The 17,283-nt window shown below is 39.0% G+C and overlaps 1 protein-coding gene across 3 annotated transcripts in view; it reads left to right on the forward strand.

The window, feature by feature from the left end:
* Positions 1–17,283, forward strand: part of Nox4 (NADPH oxidase 4) — a 189,878-nt gene that overhangs the window by 129,010 nt on the left and 43,585 nt on the right. For all 3 annotated transcript variants that reach the window (XM_074081424.1, XM_074081427.1, XM_074081434.1), the window contains one exon: positions 15,234–15,315. In XM_074081424.1, the coding sequence (XP_073937525.1) occupies positions 15,234–15,315 (82 nt within the window). The remainder of the gene's footprint in view (positions 1–15,233; positions 15,316–17,283) is intronic.

Below are 17,283 nucleotides of genomic sequence, written 5' to 3' on the forward strand. Positions count from 1 at the left end.
AAAGAAGTTTTATAAAACCAAAACTAAAATTGTAGACTGTTTTTTTTGAATTGTATCACAGAAGATTGATTCTGTTTTTAATGAATATTCTTGCTCTGCAACTAGATTTCCTGTTCTAGCTAACATAGTATAATTTCAAAGCAGTATTTTAAATTGCAGCTATTGTTATTATACCTAGTTACCATTGAAAGAAATGGAAGAGGCAGAGAGTTGGCTAAAACACCTGCACAGGGTTTATTATGGAGAAGAGGCCCTGCAGAAGGGAACCCCAGCAAGACAGCTGGAGCCCCCAGCCACTTAGAGACTGGGGGTAGATAAAGGAGTTGGGTGGCAAAGACCTAGGAAGGTGGCCGAATGGGATAATCCTCAATGACCCTCTGACCTTCTGGAGATGATGGCTTACTGATGGGTCATTCCCTCTGAGCCAGGTGGGGAGTTTCTAGTAAATGGCTTAAGGTAGATGTCCATTTTCTTTAGGATCCTATGAAGAGTTTTCAATAAGTTACCTTCAAGGGGATGGAGGGACTGGTTCCTAGATGGCTTTCTTTTGTTCACCATAACAATCATGGTAATAGGGGCATTATTTAATTGAAGCCAACTTTTCAGAAAAAGTTTTTCAGAAACTTTTTTCAGAAAAGGAAAATTTATGCTTTATGTCTTTTTAGTTGTTGTAGACACACTCTACGTCTGCCCTTTAATTCACATTTTTTGAAGTAATTTGTTTTTCTAAGATTAATGTCCATATTTCTTTTCAAAGAAAATAAAACATCATATTTTGACAAGCCAGAGAGAACAGTTATGCTCTTCTTTTTTCTCTTTAAGTAATTTTGCAATCATGGTTTCTCCTACCCACTCTCCACTCCTCATTGCCTTGACTTTTCTTTTTCTTTCTCTTTTATTAGTGTATCTTAATTGTACAAAATAATGGATTTCACTGTGTCATGTTTGATACATGTATATCATGTACTTAACACCATATTCATCCCTCCATTATCCTTTCTTGTCACCCCTCCCACTGGTCCCATTCCTCTTACCAAATAGTCCTCTTCTACCTTCATGTCTTTTTTTTTCCTTTTAATCTAAATTCTGTATTGTGAAAGAAAAGATGTAATATTTGTCTTCCTGTGTCTGACTTATTTTGTTGACATTTTAAATTCTTTCTTCAAGTATCTATCTGACATTGGAGTTCTCTTTTTCTGGTATGTCTCTTTCATGTGCAGAGAAGCCTTGATAAAAATTGACTTTATTCACAGTATGACAAATAATAGCTACTCAATAAAAAGTTTTGTTGAGTGCAAGCAGAATAATAAAATATGATAAAGTTTCTACTTCCCAAAATATTAGTCTTACTTCCAATTCTAAATTTTCTTCCATTGCAGATCTCTAATGATATAGAAGACAGAGCAAACATATTAGCAAAAATACTCACCTCAGCTATCACTATAAGTTTTTGTATATCTGAATGACTTCCTCTGTTGGTTTCATTTTTTAATAATACTTCCCTGTTCTTTTGCTCCTTGTTACCAGCATGCCTAGAAAAGTGGCTGCTCTGATCTTTTGGACTCTGAGTGCACATGCAGCACTTTTATTTATTTATTTATTTATTTAGGAAGTATGGGGAGTTTGAACTCAGGGCCTCGTGCTTGGTATGCAATTGTTCTACCTCTCCCATGCCTTTTAGTTACAGTGTATGTATAACTTTACACTGACCTTAATATTTGTGGAATCAGATTTATAAAACAAATACATTTTGTTTTGACTTTGTTTCCTCTAAAATTGTAGATTGTTTCCTTTTTAATAATTCATTTGTCTCTCCTATTCAACCTTTGACTGACTTTGAGTACATCATCAATAAATGTTTCGAAAAAATTTTAGATGTGTATGTTTTTTTTTTTTTTTTTCCTGATACTGGGCTTGAACTCAGGGCCTCGGGCTTGTTAGGACATTATTTCTTAAGGAAAAAAAAAAAGTACTACCATAGTTAGCCAGTTCCAGCATCGGCTTATGGGAAAGGAATGGAATTTTGGCTTAGCTCATTGTCACTATAGACTCTGTGAACCTCTGAACCTCTAAGTGTATTTCCCCAATTCCAGAATATATGATTGGAACAACCATACTCAACCACTGTGTCGTCTCCATTTTCTCCCTCTTTCATATTTTTGTCTTATTTTCTGTTGACATTTTGTACTTTGAGGTGAAAAGGAATCTTTCCTATACCATCTTCCATTTCATTGTTCCTTAACTTCACCTTTTGTTCTTTAACTTCCATAGTGAGATCACATTCTTGTATATTTGCATAAAAATTATTAAATTGTAACCTCCAGCCCCTACCTCACTACCTAGAACTTCTGCCCAAGTTACTTTCTGTCTAAAGGGAAAATTTTCTTTGTGTGCTATAATTGGGTTTTTGTGATACATATTCAAGAGAATGGGTAGAAAAATTACTAATAAAGAAGTGAGAAGGAAGGATTTTTTTACTAGAAGAGAATTTTATTTAAAAAGGTGAAGGAGAAGAAGAAATGGCTTAGAGTAGGGAGGAAGTGTAGGAGGCAAAAAAGAGAAATGAAACCAGTGTCTGTTCTTCATAACCTGGAAGTACAAGCTAGCAAAGAAACCTTGGGTTGGGGGAAGCTGTTGAGATGGGCAAGCAATTGGAGAAAGACTGCATGGTACTGTACTCTGTGATATTTATGGACACTTAGAATGTCTTGTAACTCCTACTCACTTTCCAACTTCTTAATGATGTTTTTGAACAATACTATGAAATTAGAATTGCTTTGTTGTTAATTTGAATGAATCACTAACTTGAACTATGCACAGGACCCAGTCCACTTGGATCATAGTTACATTCAAGTTACCTTTATCTGTACATGACATTTGCTGTCTGTTGCATCTTTATATATTTGTGTGTTAAATTGTCATTTTTGGAAAAAGTTTTCATAAAATAATGAATTGCTTTTGAGGTAGAGGTTGATTTATCATCAACACACTTGAGTGAAATTAAATAATCAGTGAAATCCTCCAACATGGAAAATATTGACAAACATTTTGTTCAGCTTATATGTTCATCATCTACTTTCTTGAAAAAAGAATCTTAATATCAATTTTTTATTAAGCATAATATTTTTAGGTTACTGAAATAATTTACATCATTTTATAAAATATTCAAGAGTGTTCATCTACTTTGTATATTGTAGTCGGGCTGTCTAACCTTTATTGCCTATACATTTTACACATCGACCTAAATTATAATTTTCTGTATTTCCCACTGATTCTATAACTTGAAGATGGCCTTCTTGATCTTATGGGCTGTAATGCCAGATGTGGCACATTTAGCTAATATGCCACATAGCCTTCAGGAATAGTTGCTTATTTAGTCTGTCATCCGACCATATTGGATGGTATTACTTGCTCAAGGTATTGGGTGGAAGAAGGTGCTGAACTGTCAAGCAGGATCAATCAAAATCCTATCAGCTGGAGGAAGCTCTCAAGCAACTATTGCTCATCAGTTGCCATTGTAGGACTTCCTTGTTCAGTCAGTGGATACAAGCTGTTCTGTGAAAGCCACTGCCCTTGCACCTGAGGCAGACCCCATGGAGCTGAAGGCTGATGACTGCCTGATGACTGCACGCCCCACAGCTTACTTAGCTGCAAGTTCACCATTGGATGGAAATTTGCAGAAAACTTCTCTATGTCATCCACACCACCCCTAACTTATTTTCTTATTATTTAATTAAAAAAATAAAAACCTGAGATGATTACAACACGGAGCAGAATGCCAGGAGAACAAGTAGAAGCAAGAACTGTTCCAGGCAAGCCAAGATTCATGGTCACACTCCTTTTCAGTGACTGGCTAGATTCCCTCTCTTTCCCTAAGCATATGTTCTTCAGGCAACTCAGTTTCAATCACTGAGCTCATCTGACTCATTGCCACTTGAGGAAAGGAATTAAGAATAGAGGCTGTAGTAGTTAAAGTACTCATGCCCTCTGATGATTTCAAGATCTTTTCCAAAAACAATTTTTTCCTTCTTTATTTAGGCTGTCACTGCAAAAGACAGCTGTTGTTTCAGAGAATAAGAGATACTTTATTCTGAGCCAGATGTAAATGATCATGGTCAGGGAACACTGACTCAGGTTACCCTGAATGATATGTTCCACTGTAGAAGAGGTTATGTGACCTTTTATAGTCCTGTTAATTGCAGTGATACAGCTCTGATCAGATTTCCATGGCAGGACCAGTGGGTGTAATGGAGTTTATCAAAAGTTAGGGAGGAGAATTACAAAAGGGGCATGGTGGGAACAGGTGAAAACTGGAACACCTTTTTTCAGGTGCTTTTAAAACTAATCTATGTGAAGGGAAGAACCTGGTGATTCCTAACAACCAATAATGAGTAAGTGGGGAGGGGCATGGATGGTCCCTGGGCAGTGAGGGTGATTTGAGTTGTCCCTGAGCGAGGGTGTGAATAACCTACACTCATTTGCAATTGAAAAGAAGGCTCAGAAATAGAGAGGAATGTTCAACCTGAAGTACAACATCATATATGTTCTGAGAGTCCTGAAATTTCCCAAACCTGTCTCAGTCACAGAAAAAGAGAAAGTCATAAATTGATGCATTTACCAAACACATTGGTGGGGACATCAGAAAATCTCTTCAGATTTCAGGTCTGAAGATCTCTGTAGGTTTCAGATGTTATTTTGTAAGAGTCTTAGCTTTAGGGTTGGTGGAAGTTAGTGTTTAACAATACATTACAAAAGTTTTAGGTAATAGTTCCAAAGATGTTAGGTCAGATACAAAAGTTGGTAGTAATTAGCTATTATAAAGATAGTCAAGATGATTTTGGTTCTTTATCTGCAATATTCCATCTTTCCCCAATCATGAAGTTCTAGCCAGTGTGCAGGATCTTCAACACAGATGTGATGGGCTTCTTCAGAGAATTTCAGTTCTCAAAGAATTAACAAATAAGACCTGTACATACTCAAGGTGTACAACACAACACACATCAACACAATGTTTGGTAGACATGCATTGTCAGTAATGAAAATATTTAAGGTCTACTTTCTTATCAAGTATCATTTCTGAAGTACTGCAGAATATGTATAAATAAAAATGTGTTGCTCTATCATTCTGTACTCATAGTACTTTGTTATAAAATAAACATAAATATGATGAAGTCATTTACTATTCATTTTACTGTATGGAGGTAGTGTCTATTTCTGTGCAACATAACTTTTAATATTACATGTCACACTATTCCAGTTAATTCTAAAATTTTTATTTGTCTATTTAGAGATAGGGTCTTACTATATAGCCAATGATAAGTGATAGAACAATAATGTCGCCATTTTGTGAATCAGCCAAAATGACAGCCCCACCCTTAAGCAAATTCCCGTGCTCTAAGACAGCCCCACCCCTACCAGAGACTACTACACCTGTACTAACTTCCTTACCCTCCCCCTTCTATAAAAGCCACTGCTCACCCAGACTCGGGGCTGCGCCATCTTTTCCCCGGCCAGCCTGGCAGTTTGGGCCTGCCATTAAACTTTGCTCTATTGACATGAGTTTTCTCATGAGCTTTCTTTGAGAGTGGCATGTTTCCTAACATTTGGTGCCGAAACCCGGGATTGGGTTGAGTTCCTGGCACTGACCTTGCTCTCCTGGCTTTCCTCTGGGATCTGAGGTGCTTTACCGGGATCCCCGATCCTAGAAAGCGCCACTCTCTCACTAGCTCACAAGGAAGTTCCTCCCCCCCAGCACGCCTCCAACCGCCATCCACCACTGGCCAATCTTCCCTTAAGGTCCTCGCTCCGTCGGTAAGTCCTCCTTGCTTGCTGAGCTGTGGTCTCTCTCTCATTTCCTCAAAAACCCTAGTGCTAGGTTGCAGCTCACTCTCGTCCCGGGGAACTGGGTTCCCCACTTGGGACTGTGGACATCCCCGTGGTCAAGACATTCCCTCTGGGTGTTGTTTTCCACATTTCTGTCTCTCTCTCCTGAGGACCTGATATTTCGGGGACACCCGCCATATCTCTCCTCAGGTCAGACCTTCACAATGGGAGTTGGACCATCCCAAATTACTTCAGACTCCCCAATGGGATGTCTCCTGGCCAACCTTGAGCCCCTCCGCCTAATGCCTGATCTTAAGCAATGAAAGCTCATTTTTCTCTGTAATCAGGCCTGGCCCCAATATCCATTGGACAATGCCTCCAAATGGCCACTTAATGGCACTTTCAATCCCAATATTTTAAGGGATTTATACAATCTCTGTGAGTGTGCTGGTAAATGGAAGGAATTTTCCTATGTCCAATCCTTTCCCTATCTCTGCATCAAACCCTCTTTCTGTACTTTCTGTTCCCCTGCGCAGATTCTATTAGCCTGTAAACCAGTTTCTAAACCAGCCAATTCCTCTCCAAACCTCCTCCTTCCCCATGTAAACAGACTTCTTGCACTGCTTACCATACCTTTCTTCTCCCATGTGTCCTTTGTCTCTGTCTGCCTTCTCTTCCCTGGGCTTACTGGGACACTGCCTCCCAGTGTCCCAGTAAGCCCAGGGAGCCTTATGACTTAAGTACCTTATGACTTAAGTTATTCCAACTAGTTTTCCAGGCCTCTCAGTCTAAAGTAACTATAAGTCAGCTGCTTTACAAAAGCGCTTGCAAAAACCTGCAGCTGCCATGCTTATGCTCTAACTCTGCTCCCACAAGGGGAGGAGGGAAAGCAAACAGGCGCACCTGAGCACAGGATGCCAGCTCCTGGACACAAAAATGACTGCCATAGCTAAGAAAATCCATAGAGAGGACCCAACAAATCCTGGGCCGCCAGCCACACATGGCGATGGCTGTGGCCCGCCACCACTTCCCCTAGAATAAACGCGTGCAGAGTACACAGGAAGGGGGGAGGGGCGACAGGCCGCAGGGTCAGGCCTAGGCAGTCAGGGTCATTTGTCCCAGGTGTGTGTGGAGGGAGTGGCACCTTGCACAAGTCCTGCTCCTAGCCCCACCTCACACCTCAGGGCATCAGACCCTTGTAAGCCAATTGTTAGCTTGAGGTTATAGTTCCAGAAATAACTAAATAGACATTACTGTGGTCTCTAAATTTCTCATTTAAAATTTTCTATACCTTTGGCCTCAGCATAAATTTTTCCCCTCCAGATATTAACACTAGTTGTCCCATATGGCACTGTTATTGGCCTGAAATGCCCTCTGAATGCCCTTCTCTAACTTTACAAATGATTTCTTTGTTTAAAAGGTAGCCTTTATTAAAGAGGCTGCCTGCTGTTAGCTAAAAGACAGGATCCGAACGTTTTGTTCTTTCTAGATGGGATCTGCATCTTCCAGTCTTTGGCTGGTAGATGTTGGAAGCTTTGTACTGAGGCCTGGCCTCAGTATGCCTTGGGTGACCAAGAGAAGTGGCTTTCACAGGGTTCCTTAAATTATAATAGACCTTTTCTATAAAAATAAAAAAAAAAAAGTAAACTGAGGTCCCCTATACAAATTTCTACCTTCTAAGTCACTCTAATACTCAGAACCTCTTAATGAGTGCTTCCTTCTTCAACAGGCAATGGTAGGAAGAGGACAAATCGTATGTCCCCTTTCAGTTATCAGATCTAAGGGAAATTTAAAAACATCTAAACAGCTGTACTGATGCCCAAATACATTCAAGCCTTTATCTCTGACTAGACCAGACTCTTATCTCATTAGAAAAGCAATGGGTTCGGGCCCAGGCCACTCAGGTTGGAAATGATTATATGACTCAAGCAGTAGAGTGCAGCTTTACAAGCATGAAGTCCTGAGTTCAAGCCCAGTACAGCCAAAGTAAAAAATAATAATAACATTTGGGGCTGAGTAAGTAGCTCAATGGAAGAATGTCTGCCCAGCATGTGCAAAGCCCTGGGTTCAATTCTCCAGCATTACTAAAAAAAATAAAAATAAAAAAATTTTAAAAATGGTAAAGAAGTAAGTGGCATTAATGTCACTTCAACCGTCTCATAGTAGAAAAACATAGTTTAACCTAGATCCCTCATTCTTCAATGAGGAAACTGAGGCCCAGAACAGTTCAGAGACTTGCTCTCCAGAGTGTCAGGTGTCAATGTAAAATGACAACTTTACTTTACAGCAACAACCTATCAGAAAGCATACCATGGTGGACTCAGAGTCACAGGTGAGAGAGGTCCTCTTCAAATATAAATTTCCAACAGTCAGTCCCAGATATTCGTAAAAAACTCAGACTGTGGCTGAAGGGAAAAGTCACTGAACCAAGTAATACAGCTAGCAATGTCTGTATTTATGGCTACGTCTGTATGTCCGGGACCTTACTAACAGGAGAGAAAAAGATAAGAGACACCATGGCCTCATTGCTACTCTCAGAGAGGGCCCCACCTGACTGGGGCCTGTATCCTGAACTTGCTACCATGGTGGACAGGAGGGGCACTTCTGCAAAGAATGCTTAAGGGGGGACAGCCCGGAAGACAGCCCTGCCCCCAACCGGGACCCTGCCCTCTGCAAGGGTAAACACTGGAGGTCTAAGTGCCCCCGTCACCAGATGGAAGACGAGGTGCCACCTTCTTATGGATTGATGGGTCCAAGCCTCCTGTCCACACTTCACTTCTTGGCATCAATGTTGCGGAGCCATAATGGCAGAAAAACAAAAGGTTATTTTCCTCCTAGACACTGGAGCCTGTTTCTCTGTTTTACCTTTTTCTCCTGGTCCCTGGTCCAATGACAAAAGTTACCGTTCTGGACAAATCTGGCTAGACCCTAGAGCACTAGTTTACCTGGCCTCTGGCCTGCTCTTGGGGAGACCTCCTCTTCTGTCACTTTTTCCCCATAGTACCAGTATCCCTGCTGGGACAGGAATTACTATCTCAATTAAAGGCTCAAATTCTCCTCCCCCCAGGCAGCTATCTGCTGCCCCCTCCTTCAGGAACAAAGAGATTCCACAGTGTGGCCTGATGAGATGAGTGTAGGGTGAGCCAGGACGGCCCTCCCTATTCAAATAAAACTCAAAAATCCCTCACAGTTTCCACACCAAAAACAAAATCTCAAGCCTGAGGGATGATAAGGCCTTATGCCTATTCCTAAAAACAACAAGGGCTACTAATTAGTTGCTCCAGCCCCTATAATAAATTTAAAATTCTTATGAAAGTTAATTTTAAAATACAAGTTACAAAGTAAACAACTGGAAAGGATATACATAGGTAATAAATGTATATTTTGAGAAGTTAAAGGAAAAATGAATTTTTTTTTGGATGAGAAGGGATTTTTAAAAAAAGGTTTTATCCTAAAGATTGTTTCAAATAGGAGGGATCAAAACAAGCCATCAAAGGGTTTAGTATGTTATATAAAGATCTAAGTAAGTTTTAAAGGTGCATAATGAGAAACTTCACAGTGGTTCTCCTGGCAATGCCCATCCTAATGCCTATGTTCTTGCTCTCCTATTCTTAAGCTTCCTCCCTTGTATCATACATGTCTGCTATTGCTAATCAAAAATTTAACCAGTTGTACCTCCAGGTATACCAACCTCTCCAAAACTGTCTAGGGGACTGCTATGAGTGTCCCCACCGGGACTCAGGAGCCTGAGGATCTTGCCTCATACAACACCCCCTGCCAGCAGGAAGCAGCCAAAGAGATCGATGCTTCACCCCAATTCCTGATCATCAGCCCCTACCCTCATCATTATTAAAGAAAAAATGGGGGAATGATAGAACAATAATGTCACCATTTTGTGAATCAGCCAAAATGGCAGCCCTGCCCTTAAACAAATTCCTGTGCTCTAAGACAGCCCCACCCCTACCAGAGACTACTGCACATGCGCTAACTTCCTTACCCTCCCCCTTCTATAGAAGCCACTGCTCGCCCAGGCTCGGGGCTGTGCCATCTTTTTCCTGGCCATTCTGGCAGTTTGGGCCTGCCATTAAACTTTGCTCTATGTACGTGAGTTTTCTCGTGAGCTTTCTTTGAGAGCGGCGTTTTTTCCTAACAATAAGTAACAGTTAGACATAAGCAGTGGCCACAAGTGGCCACAACCTCTCAACCCCACTAATCTCTATTTAAGATCAGGTAGCCAGAGCCCAGGGGCTATTACAGCTACTATCCTAAAGACTAATTCAGTGTTTAGTAATCCACACCCTAAGAGCTAGGTAAAGCAAAGTTTAGAAATTTCTAACCAAAATTGCCCCCATCAATTAGAGCAGAACTAGTAGATTACTCAATGTGTCTCTTAACAAGACAATGACCCAAATCAATTAAATCATCCTAGAGACCAAAATGACCCTTCCCTGCTTTACAGCCATTTCAGCCATTACCTTTGACCACATGTATTCCCCCAGCTCTCCACTATAAGACTGAGAGATGAAAACCACCATTTTGAGTTTTTGCTCCCATTTCCTGTGTGGGGAACAGGAAATGTTTCTCTCTCTTTCTTTCCACACCCCTCCACAGACCCCATTGTTCTCTCTCTAGAGACAACCCACTTTCAGTCTGTTGAAAGCATTAAACTTTACTATTTTATTGAATCTTTGCATTTTTCTTGAATTCTTCTCCTGCCCTGCTGCATGCAAGGACTGAGGTAATTTTCAGGGCCATTTTTTCCAGTAACTCCTACTTTGCAAATCCTCCTACCTCAACCTCCCAGGTATTTATTGGGATTACAGGTATGGACTATTATGTCCAGTTTATTCAAGTTATTTTAAAACTAAGATTAAGTCTTTCATGGGGCTGTTTTATGTCATTTAAAGATTTCATTTTGATGGGTTTTGAAAAAAAAATTGAAACTGGCAAATTTAGTGCGATATGAGAATTAAAAGAAAGAAAAATTTTGTTAATAAAAAGGTAAAGAACTTTTCATTTTTTATGGCAATTCTGTACCTTTTAGTGATGTTTTACCTGATTTTTTCAATTGCCCAGGATAGTCTCATACTCAATGTAGAAGAAGTACTTATTTTCATATTGTAGACAGTAAAGAGGCAAGTAGGATAAAGGATCACCTCCAGGAAAACAATGACTTGAAGTTGGTAAAACCTGTCTGACAGAATCCTCCCAGCATGCAGGTCTTTCTTAGAATGCTAGTGAAGAAACTAATTAGGTGTCTGTGATCACATTCTTAGATGCAAAGGACTTTTAGTTTATAAAGCAATAGCATTCATTAACATCACTTTTTCCCTCTTAAATTCCTTTCTTTTCCTTTTTTCTTTTCTGTAGTGCATTTGGTATAGTCTGCATTTGGGGGATAATTAGAAGATTGGCCATTTTCCACAGAGGAGGAGATGAAATTGGGTCACAGTAAATGTACCAAAACATGTCAATTAGAATTGGAAAGAGTATTTTATTGTTCTCATCTTTGTTTTTGTTTTTATTGTTGTCCTGGGTGTGGGTACATTGTAGCATTTACAAAGTCATCTTTGTTTTTGAATAATTATGTATATCATCTCACAACTAACTGTCCAGACAAGGTCTGATTGCCTCTGAATCTTTTTGTTGACTGAATGAGAGAAAGAAAGAGTAGGTGAGAGTCTACAAAAGCTTGTGTTAATTAACATATATCCCCTACTGGTAGAAAATCATGAGCAGACATTTTATAATCATTAGCTCATTACAATAGCAGTTTGTAGAAAATCCTCATTTTCTTTAATGAAATTGTTCTAAGAAGACCTGTGAAAGACTGAGCTCTGGATTGGATAACTGTGCCATTTTCTTAAGAAGTAATTTGGGCCTGCTGAGAAAGCAGATCATCCAGTTTGACATTTTGTTGCAGAAGAAGTAGTAATGATTCACAGTTTTTGTTTCTGAACAAAGCAGAAGTCAAATTATTTTAATCTTTTCTCTAGAATCAGATTGAATAGGATGCTAATTAAATCACTGATAGAAATCTGAGACACTAAAGAGGAACTAATAGATGAACCACAAATAATTTTGTATTTAGTTAAATTTTTCTAGTGATAGTTTTTTTTTTCATCTTTATTCTAATAAAGAAAAAAATCAACATATCTTCATGGGGTAAAACAATTTTACACATTTATGAATATAATGATGAAAATATAAATTTGAAAATGGACATAACTTTCAGTTTACTGTATATTTTTTCTGTTTCTGTATATGTGAACTGTTTCTAGTCATGATAGATATTCAAAGAGCTTGTATTCAGACCAGAGGTACAGCTCAAGTGGTAGAGCACCTGCTTTGCAAGCACTGAGTTCAAGCCCCAGTACCACCAAAAAAAAGACCCATTTTCATTATGTTCATTTAGTATTCTTTGCATTTATTATACTCATATTAAAGGATATTTCAAATGTAGAAGTATTACTTAAAAATCTCACAGTTGGGATGGGTTTATAAGTGATCTTTTTTATGTTGTATTTGTTCTGAGTGTATGCTTTTAATCATGTCAATATATCTAGAGGTTTTTCCTTAAGGTTTATAATCAAATGTCTTTGGAGATTATGTAAAATGAGGCAAACCTATTGCTGGGGAAATTATGCATTATATTATGGTTGTATGCATTAAGAATTCTGATTTTTGTTTGCTTTTAAACAGGTTGGAAAATAAATTCAGTAAATCTTAATTTATACTTTTAGTTCCCAAATTTATCATATCCTGTATAGCTATTTGACTAAATAGTTCTTTACTTAGTATCTTCAAGTTCTGGCTTGCTGCTGGGTTTTGATTTAATTCTTAACACCTATTTTAGGAAGGGGCTAAGTGGAAAAAAATGGAAAGGGATAAAAGACTGCAAATCACCCATTTAGTGGATGCTGTTAGGAAAAACACCGCTTGCAAAGAAAGCTCATGAGAAAAGTCTCACGTCCAAGAGCAAGGTTTAGTGACAGGCTCGAACCGCCAGGCTGGCCGGGGAAAGATGGCGCAGTGCTTGACTCTGGACCAGGTGTGGCTTTTATAGAAGAGGGAGCTTGAGGAAGTTAGCATGTGGATGGGAGTCTTCCTTAGGGGTGGAGCTGTCTTAGAGCAGGGATTTCTGTTAAGGGTGGAGCTGCCTGGGGGTGGCTCCATTTCCCAAGAAGTGAGGCCTGAGGATAAAATGGCCACTCCCCCCCATTCACAAAATGATGACATTATTACTCTATCAGATGCCATAAAAATTGGGAAGTAAATGACAAAGAGGGGTCATATATCATCAGAATTTACCAGTTATTTTATTGAAATGAATGTTTATTTTATCAATTAAAAGGGCAGTAACATCAATAACAATTTAATTTTAAAAATATGAATTTAAATTAATGTGTAAGTATAAAAATAGGAAAAAATATTGTGTTTTTTATCTCTAGGCTTTACAGTATAACCACATGAAACCACCTCTATTTTGTATCTTTCTACTACATCACCAAGTGTATTGTAAAAAACTGTCAAGGGTAGGGAAAACAAAAACCAGAATAGAAGCCAGTTAAATATATTTTAATAAACATGAAGACAAAATAATATTTCCCAAGTAATATTTTGTGATCACTCTGCTCACAAATGATTTGGCATCAAGTTTTTCAGTAGCTGGGAAATAGCAACTATCATCAAGTGTACATTTTTAGTATTTGGTGGAAATTGCTCATCATCAGTTAGTGTTGGATTTACTGCAGCTTGTGAGTTTTAGTTTTGCACTCTACCTCAGCTTAATTGTGTGACTGTCAAGTTAGAGTTTAGGTTTCCTTGCTTGTTCTGGTTGATGTAGGACCAGCTTGTCTCTCCTAAGAGTCATAATGATTTACCCTTCATAAACAGTTTTCTCTGTTCAGTGAAAATGGAAGTTGAAAAGTTCTGTCAACAAATATTTAACTAGCATCTTAATGTGTGTCAGGTAAAGTTCTGCATCCTCGTGGCAATACTACTAGAGGAAGAATGAGCAGTGGATAGACAAATGTGTATAACAAAAAAACATAACGTGATGAATTCTGTGAAAGCATAAGCTCAGGGTAGACTAGGAATATATAGCAGGGCCACTCATTACAAATTTGGCAGGAAGAGAAAGAACAATTTAGGGTATAGGGAAGCTGCCCCATAAGGATAACTGAAGAAAATAAATGTCTACTCTTTGAAATATGGGAACAGGATTAGAGTAGATAGATTGCTCTGTGCAATGTAGATAGCTATACAATATAAATATTCTCAAGGCAGCACTGAGAATTCTTCCACATCCACCTTTGTCCTTTCTTTGCTTTCCTTTTCCCCTTTCCCTCACTCTCTTATTCTCTCCTTCTCTCCTTCATTATGAACCGAATATGCTCTGAATTTTAGTAATCCAAATTCCTTAGTTTATGGCCTACTGTCATTATTTGATTCTTGAGGAGAATCATTCATTTTCATTAATGATGCTATAATTAATACATACAAAACAGTAGCAATTACCTATACCTACTGTTTTGTTTCTCTATTTCGTCCCTCTACCCCTCCTGAAAGGTAACGACTATCCTGAATTATATGTTTCATTCTTGTTTTCATTAGTTTACTTTGTTTCACATGTCATATAGTAAATAATATATTACTTAGTACTTTTAACTCAAAATATTTTTGAGTTTTTTCCACCCAACGTCATATTTGTAACTGAAACATTCAGTTTGACTTTAGTTAGTATTTAATTGTATGAATATAGCACAAATGGTCTACTCTCACATCAGTTGGGAATTTGAGTTGTTTCCATTTATGTTGTTATGAACAATACTGTTATCATTGTCTTTTTACTTCTGTCTTAGACCTGTGAAATTTGTTACAGATTATATGCTTGGAATTAGAAATACTGGGCCATAGTTTGTGTGAAGTTCAACCTAAAAGATAATACTACATTATTTTCAAAGCTATTGTGCCAATTCTCATTCCTATCAACAATGTATAAGAACTTATTTGATCCACACCTCTCTAACCCTTGATCTTAGAAGACTGATTTCTGACAAGTGAATACTATGTAATATAAAAGTTATTTAATTGTGTACAGTTTTAATCATTATCAAGGTTAGTATTGTGACCGTGCATCTTTTGGTATGTTTATTAGTCACACATGTTTTCCCTAACTTTGAAGTATAAGATTTTTTAGTCCATATTAAAGAATGCTTGCTGTTTTTATATTTGCAAGGGTATACAATTTAATCATATACATGTAGCCATTGAGGAAAAATGGACATATATTTTGTAGTATATAAATGGTGGGTAAATTTATAAGAAAGGATATATTGTCAGTTCTATTTTGAAATTGTTTTCATGACTTTTTTTTCACAACTTGGTATTTATTTTTCTTTTGACAGAACGATTCCGAGATTTACTACTTCCTCCATCAGATCAAGGCTCTGAAATTCTGCCCTTCATTCAATCTAGAAATTACCCCAAGTAAGCAACACAAGTTGGCTGGGTATTGAGAAGGGAAGGGGCCATAGTACTGAAAGGGATTTGAGCAGGCAAAGACAAAAATGAAGTCTTTTTTGGAATTTTTACTAACTGAGCCAACAAGGGCATCTCCTGCAATGTAAGATCTTGGGCTTTTCACAGATGGTTCAGAGGAGGAAGACTTACTTCTGAGTGCAACCCAGCTGTGACTGCAGAGTTACTGCCAGGTGCCAACAATAACCTGTTGCCTAAGTGTCTTATGCTTCACTTTTGCTTGATCCTGCAGCAACAGAAACAGATATTTTGTGGTGATCCTCCTGGTTTCCTGTTTTCTATCCTTTAAATGAAAAGCGTCATTCATATTGTAACAATTGGCTATCGAAATAATCACATGCTGGATATGATTTTAACAATTTCTATTTATTCCTCTTTACCATTGATAACTGTGGGAAGTGAAACCTTCTGTTGGAAATGTAGGCCCCAAAAGTGACCACGTGGAGAGGAGTGATCTGGCCAAGAGATTCTTTATTGCCGGGTAGGAGAGGGAGAGAGCTGAGAGCCAAGAGAGAGAACCAGGAAGGGCAAGGGCTTAAATACCCTTCAGTGGGACTCAGCATGATCTGATTGGTTAGGATCTTATGGTTCATGCTGATTGGAGGTTGGGGCAGAAGGAGGGTTCAAGCTGGACTTGAGGCAGGACCGTGACCCTGGAAAACAAAAGCTTAAGGGTGCAGGAAGAACTGAAACCTATCAGTGCCATTATTGCCAACATTCCTCCCTTTTTTGTTTGTTAAGGAAGGGGGCGTTGTGCTTGCTCTGGCTTCTTCGAGCTGGCAAGGGGCAGCGTAGGGGAAGGGAGGGTCAGTTGGCAGACAATGTTGGGGTGCTGAGCCTCACGATGGCATACACCCAGGCTCCAAAAATGAAGATTTCCTCCTCCCTGAAGTTGATGAAGGTCCCTTGTAGCCATAGGTCATAAAGTCTCAAGCCAATCCTCCGACCTCTGCATGGTGGGTATCAGCCAACTATCCTGGCGTTTTGGAGACGTTGGTATCCCTGGAGGTGCAACTGGTTAAACTTTTGATTAGCAATAGCAGACATGTAGTATGATACAGGGGAGGAAGCTTAAGAATAGGAGAGCAAGAACATAGGCATCAGGATGGGCATTGCCAGGAGAACCACTGTGAAATGTTGTTCCCTAGACAATTTCAAGAGTCCTCCAATTCCCTTCTCCATTTTCTAATTGTTTCTGGAGAGGTGCCGCCATTGGGGAACCCATTGAGCTTGACAGCAGTGGGTGTCATGAGAATGACCAGATGAGGGCAGGTCCATCGAAGTCCCAATGGAGAGGGTAGAAGATCCTTTTGGAGAACAAGATGCCCTGGTTTAACAGAAATTGTTATAGAGTGGGGCAGGATCTGGTTTGCATGCTCTCTGAGAAGTTCCCTGAGAAGGCAGGTAGTCAGCCAGAGGAGCAGAGTCTGTTGGAGGCAAGTTTTTCTAAGAGAAATGGGTGGCCATACATTATCTAAGACCCAAAGAGGAATATTAGGAGGAGCATAAAAAGGTGTCTGTTCAGGGACTGCATACCTAGGGATCTAAATTCTGCAAAATCCTGTAACTGCCAGGAAAGCTGTAAGCTGTCTTATGGTATGGGGGTTGGGAAATGGAAGATTGGGTTGATGCATTTAAGACTCAGGGAGTGAGTCTGTCCCTTTAAGGCCACACCTAGGTAGGTGACCTGTGGGAGGCAGGGGCTGTCAGGATTTAAATGTAATACTCTTGGATAAAAGAGAGCTTTAGCTCATTATTTTATATAAATTGACAGTTTTAACCTTTTAAATGTTTGTACCATATTCAGATAACACTGTTACAAGGTGGTCATTTAAGACACATAAGCAAATATATAAATGAACTCTGATTTAGTAGTACTTAAAGCTTGACAAGATCAGCAGAAAACACAAATAATTT

The sequence above is a fragment of the Castor canadensis genome, chromosome 1, assembly GCF_047511655.1.
Source record: "Castor canadensis chromosome 1, mCasCan1.hap1v2, whole genome shotgun sequence".
NCBI classification, from domain to species: Eukaryota; Metazoa; Chordata; class Mammalia; order Rodentia; family Castoridae; genus Castor; species Castor canadensis.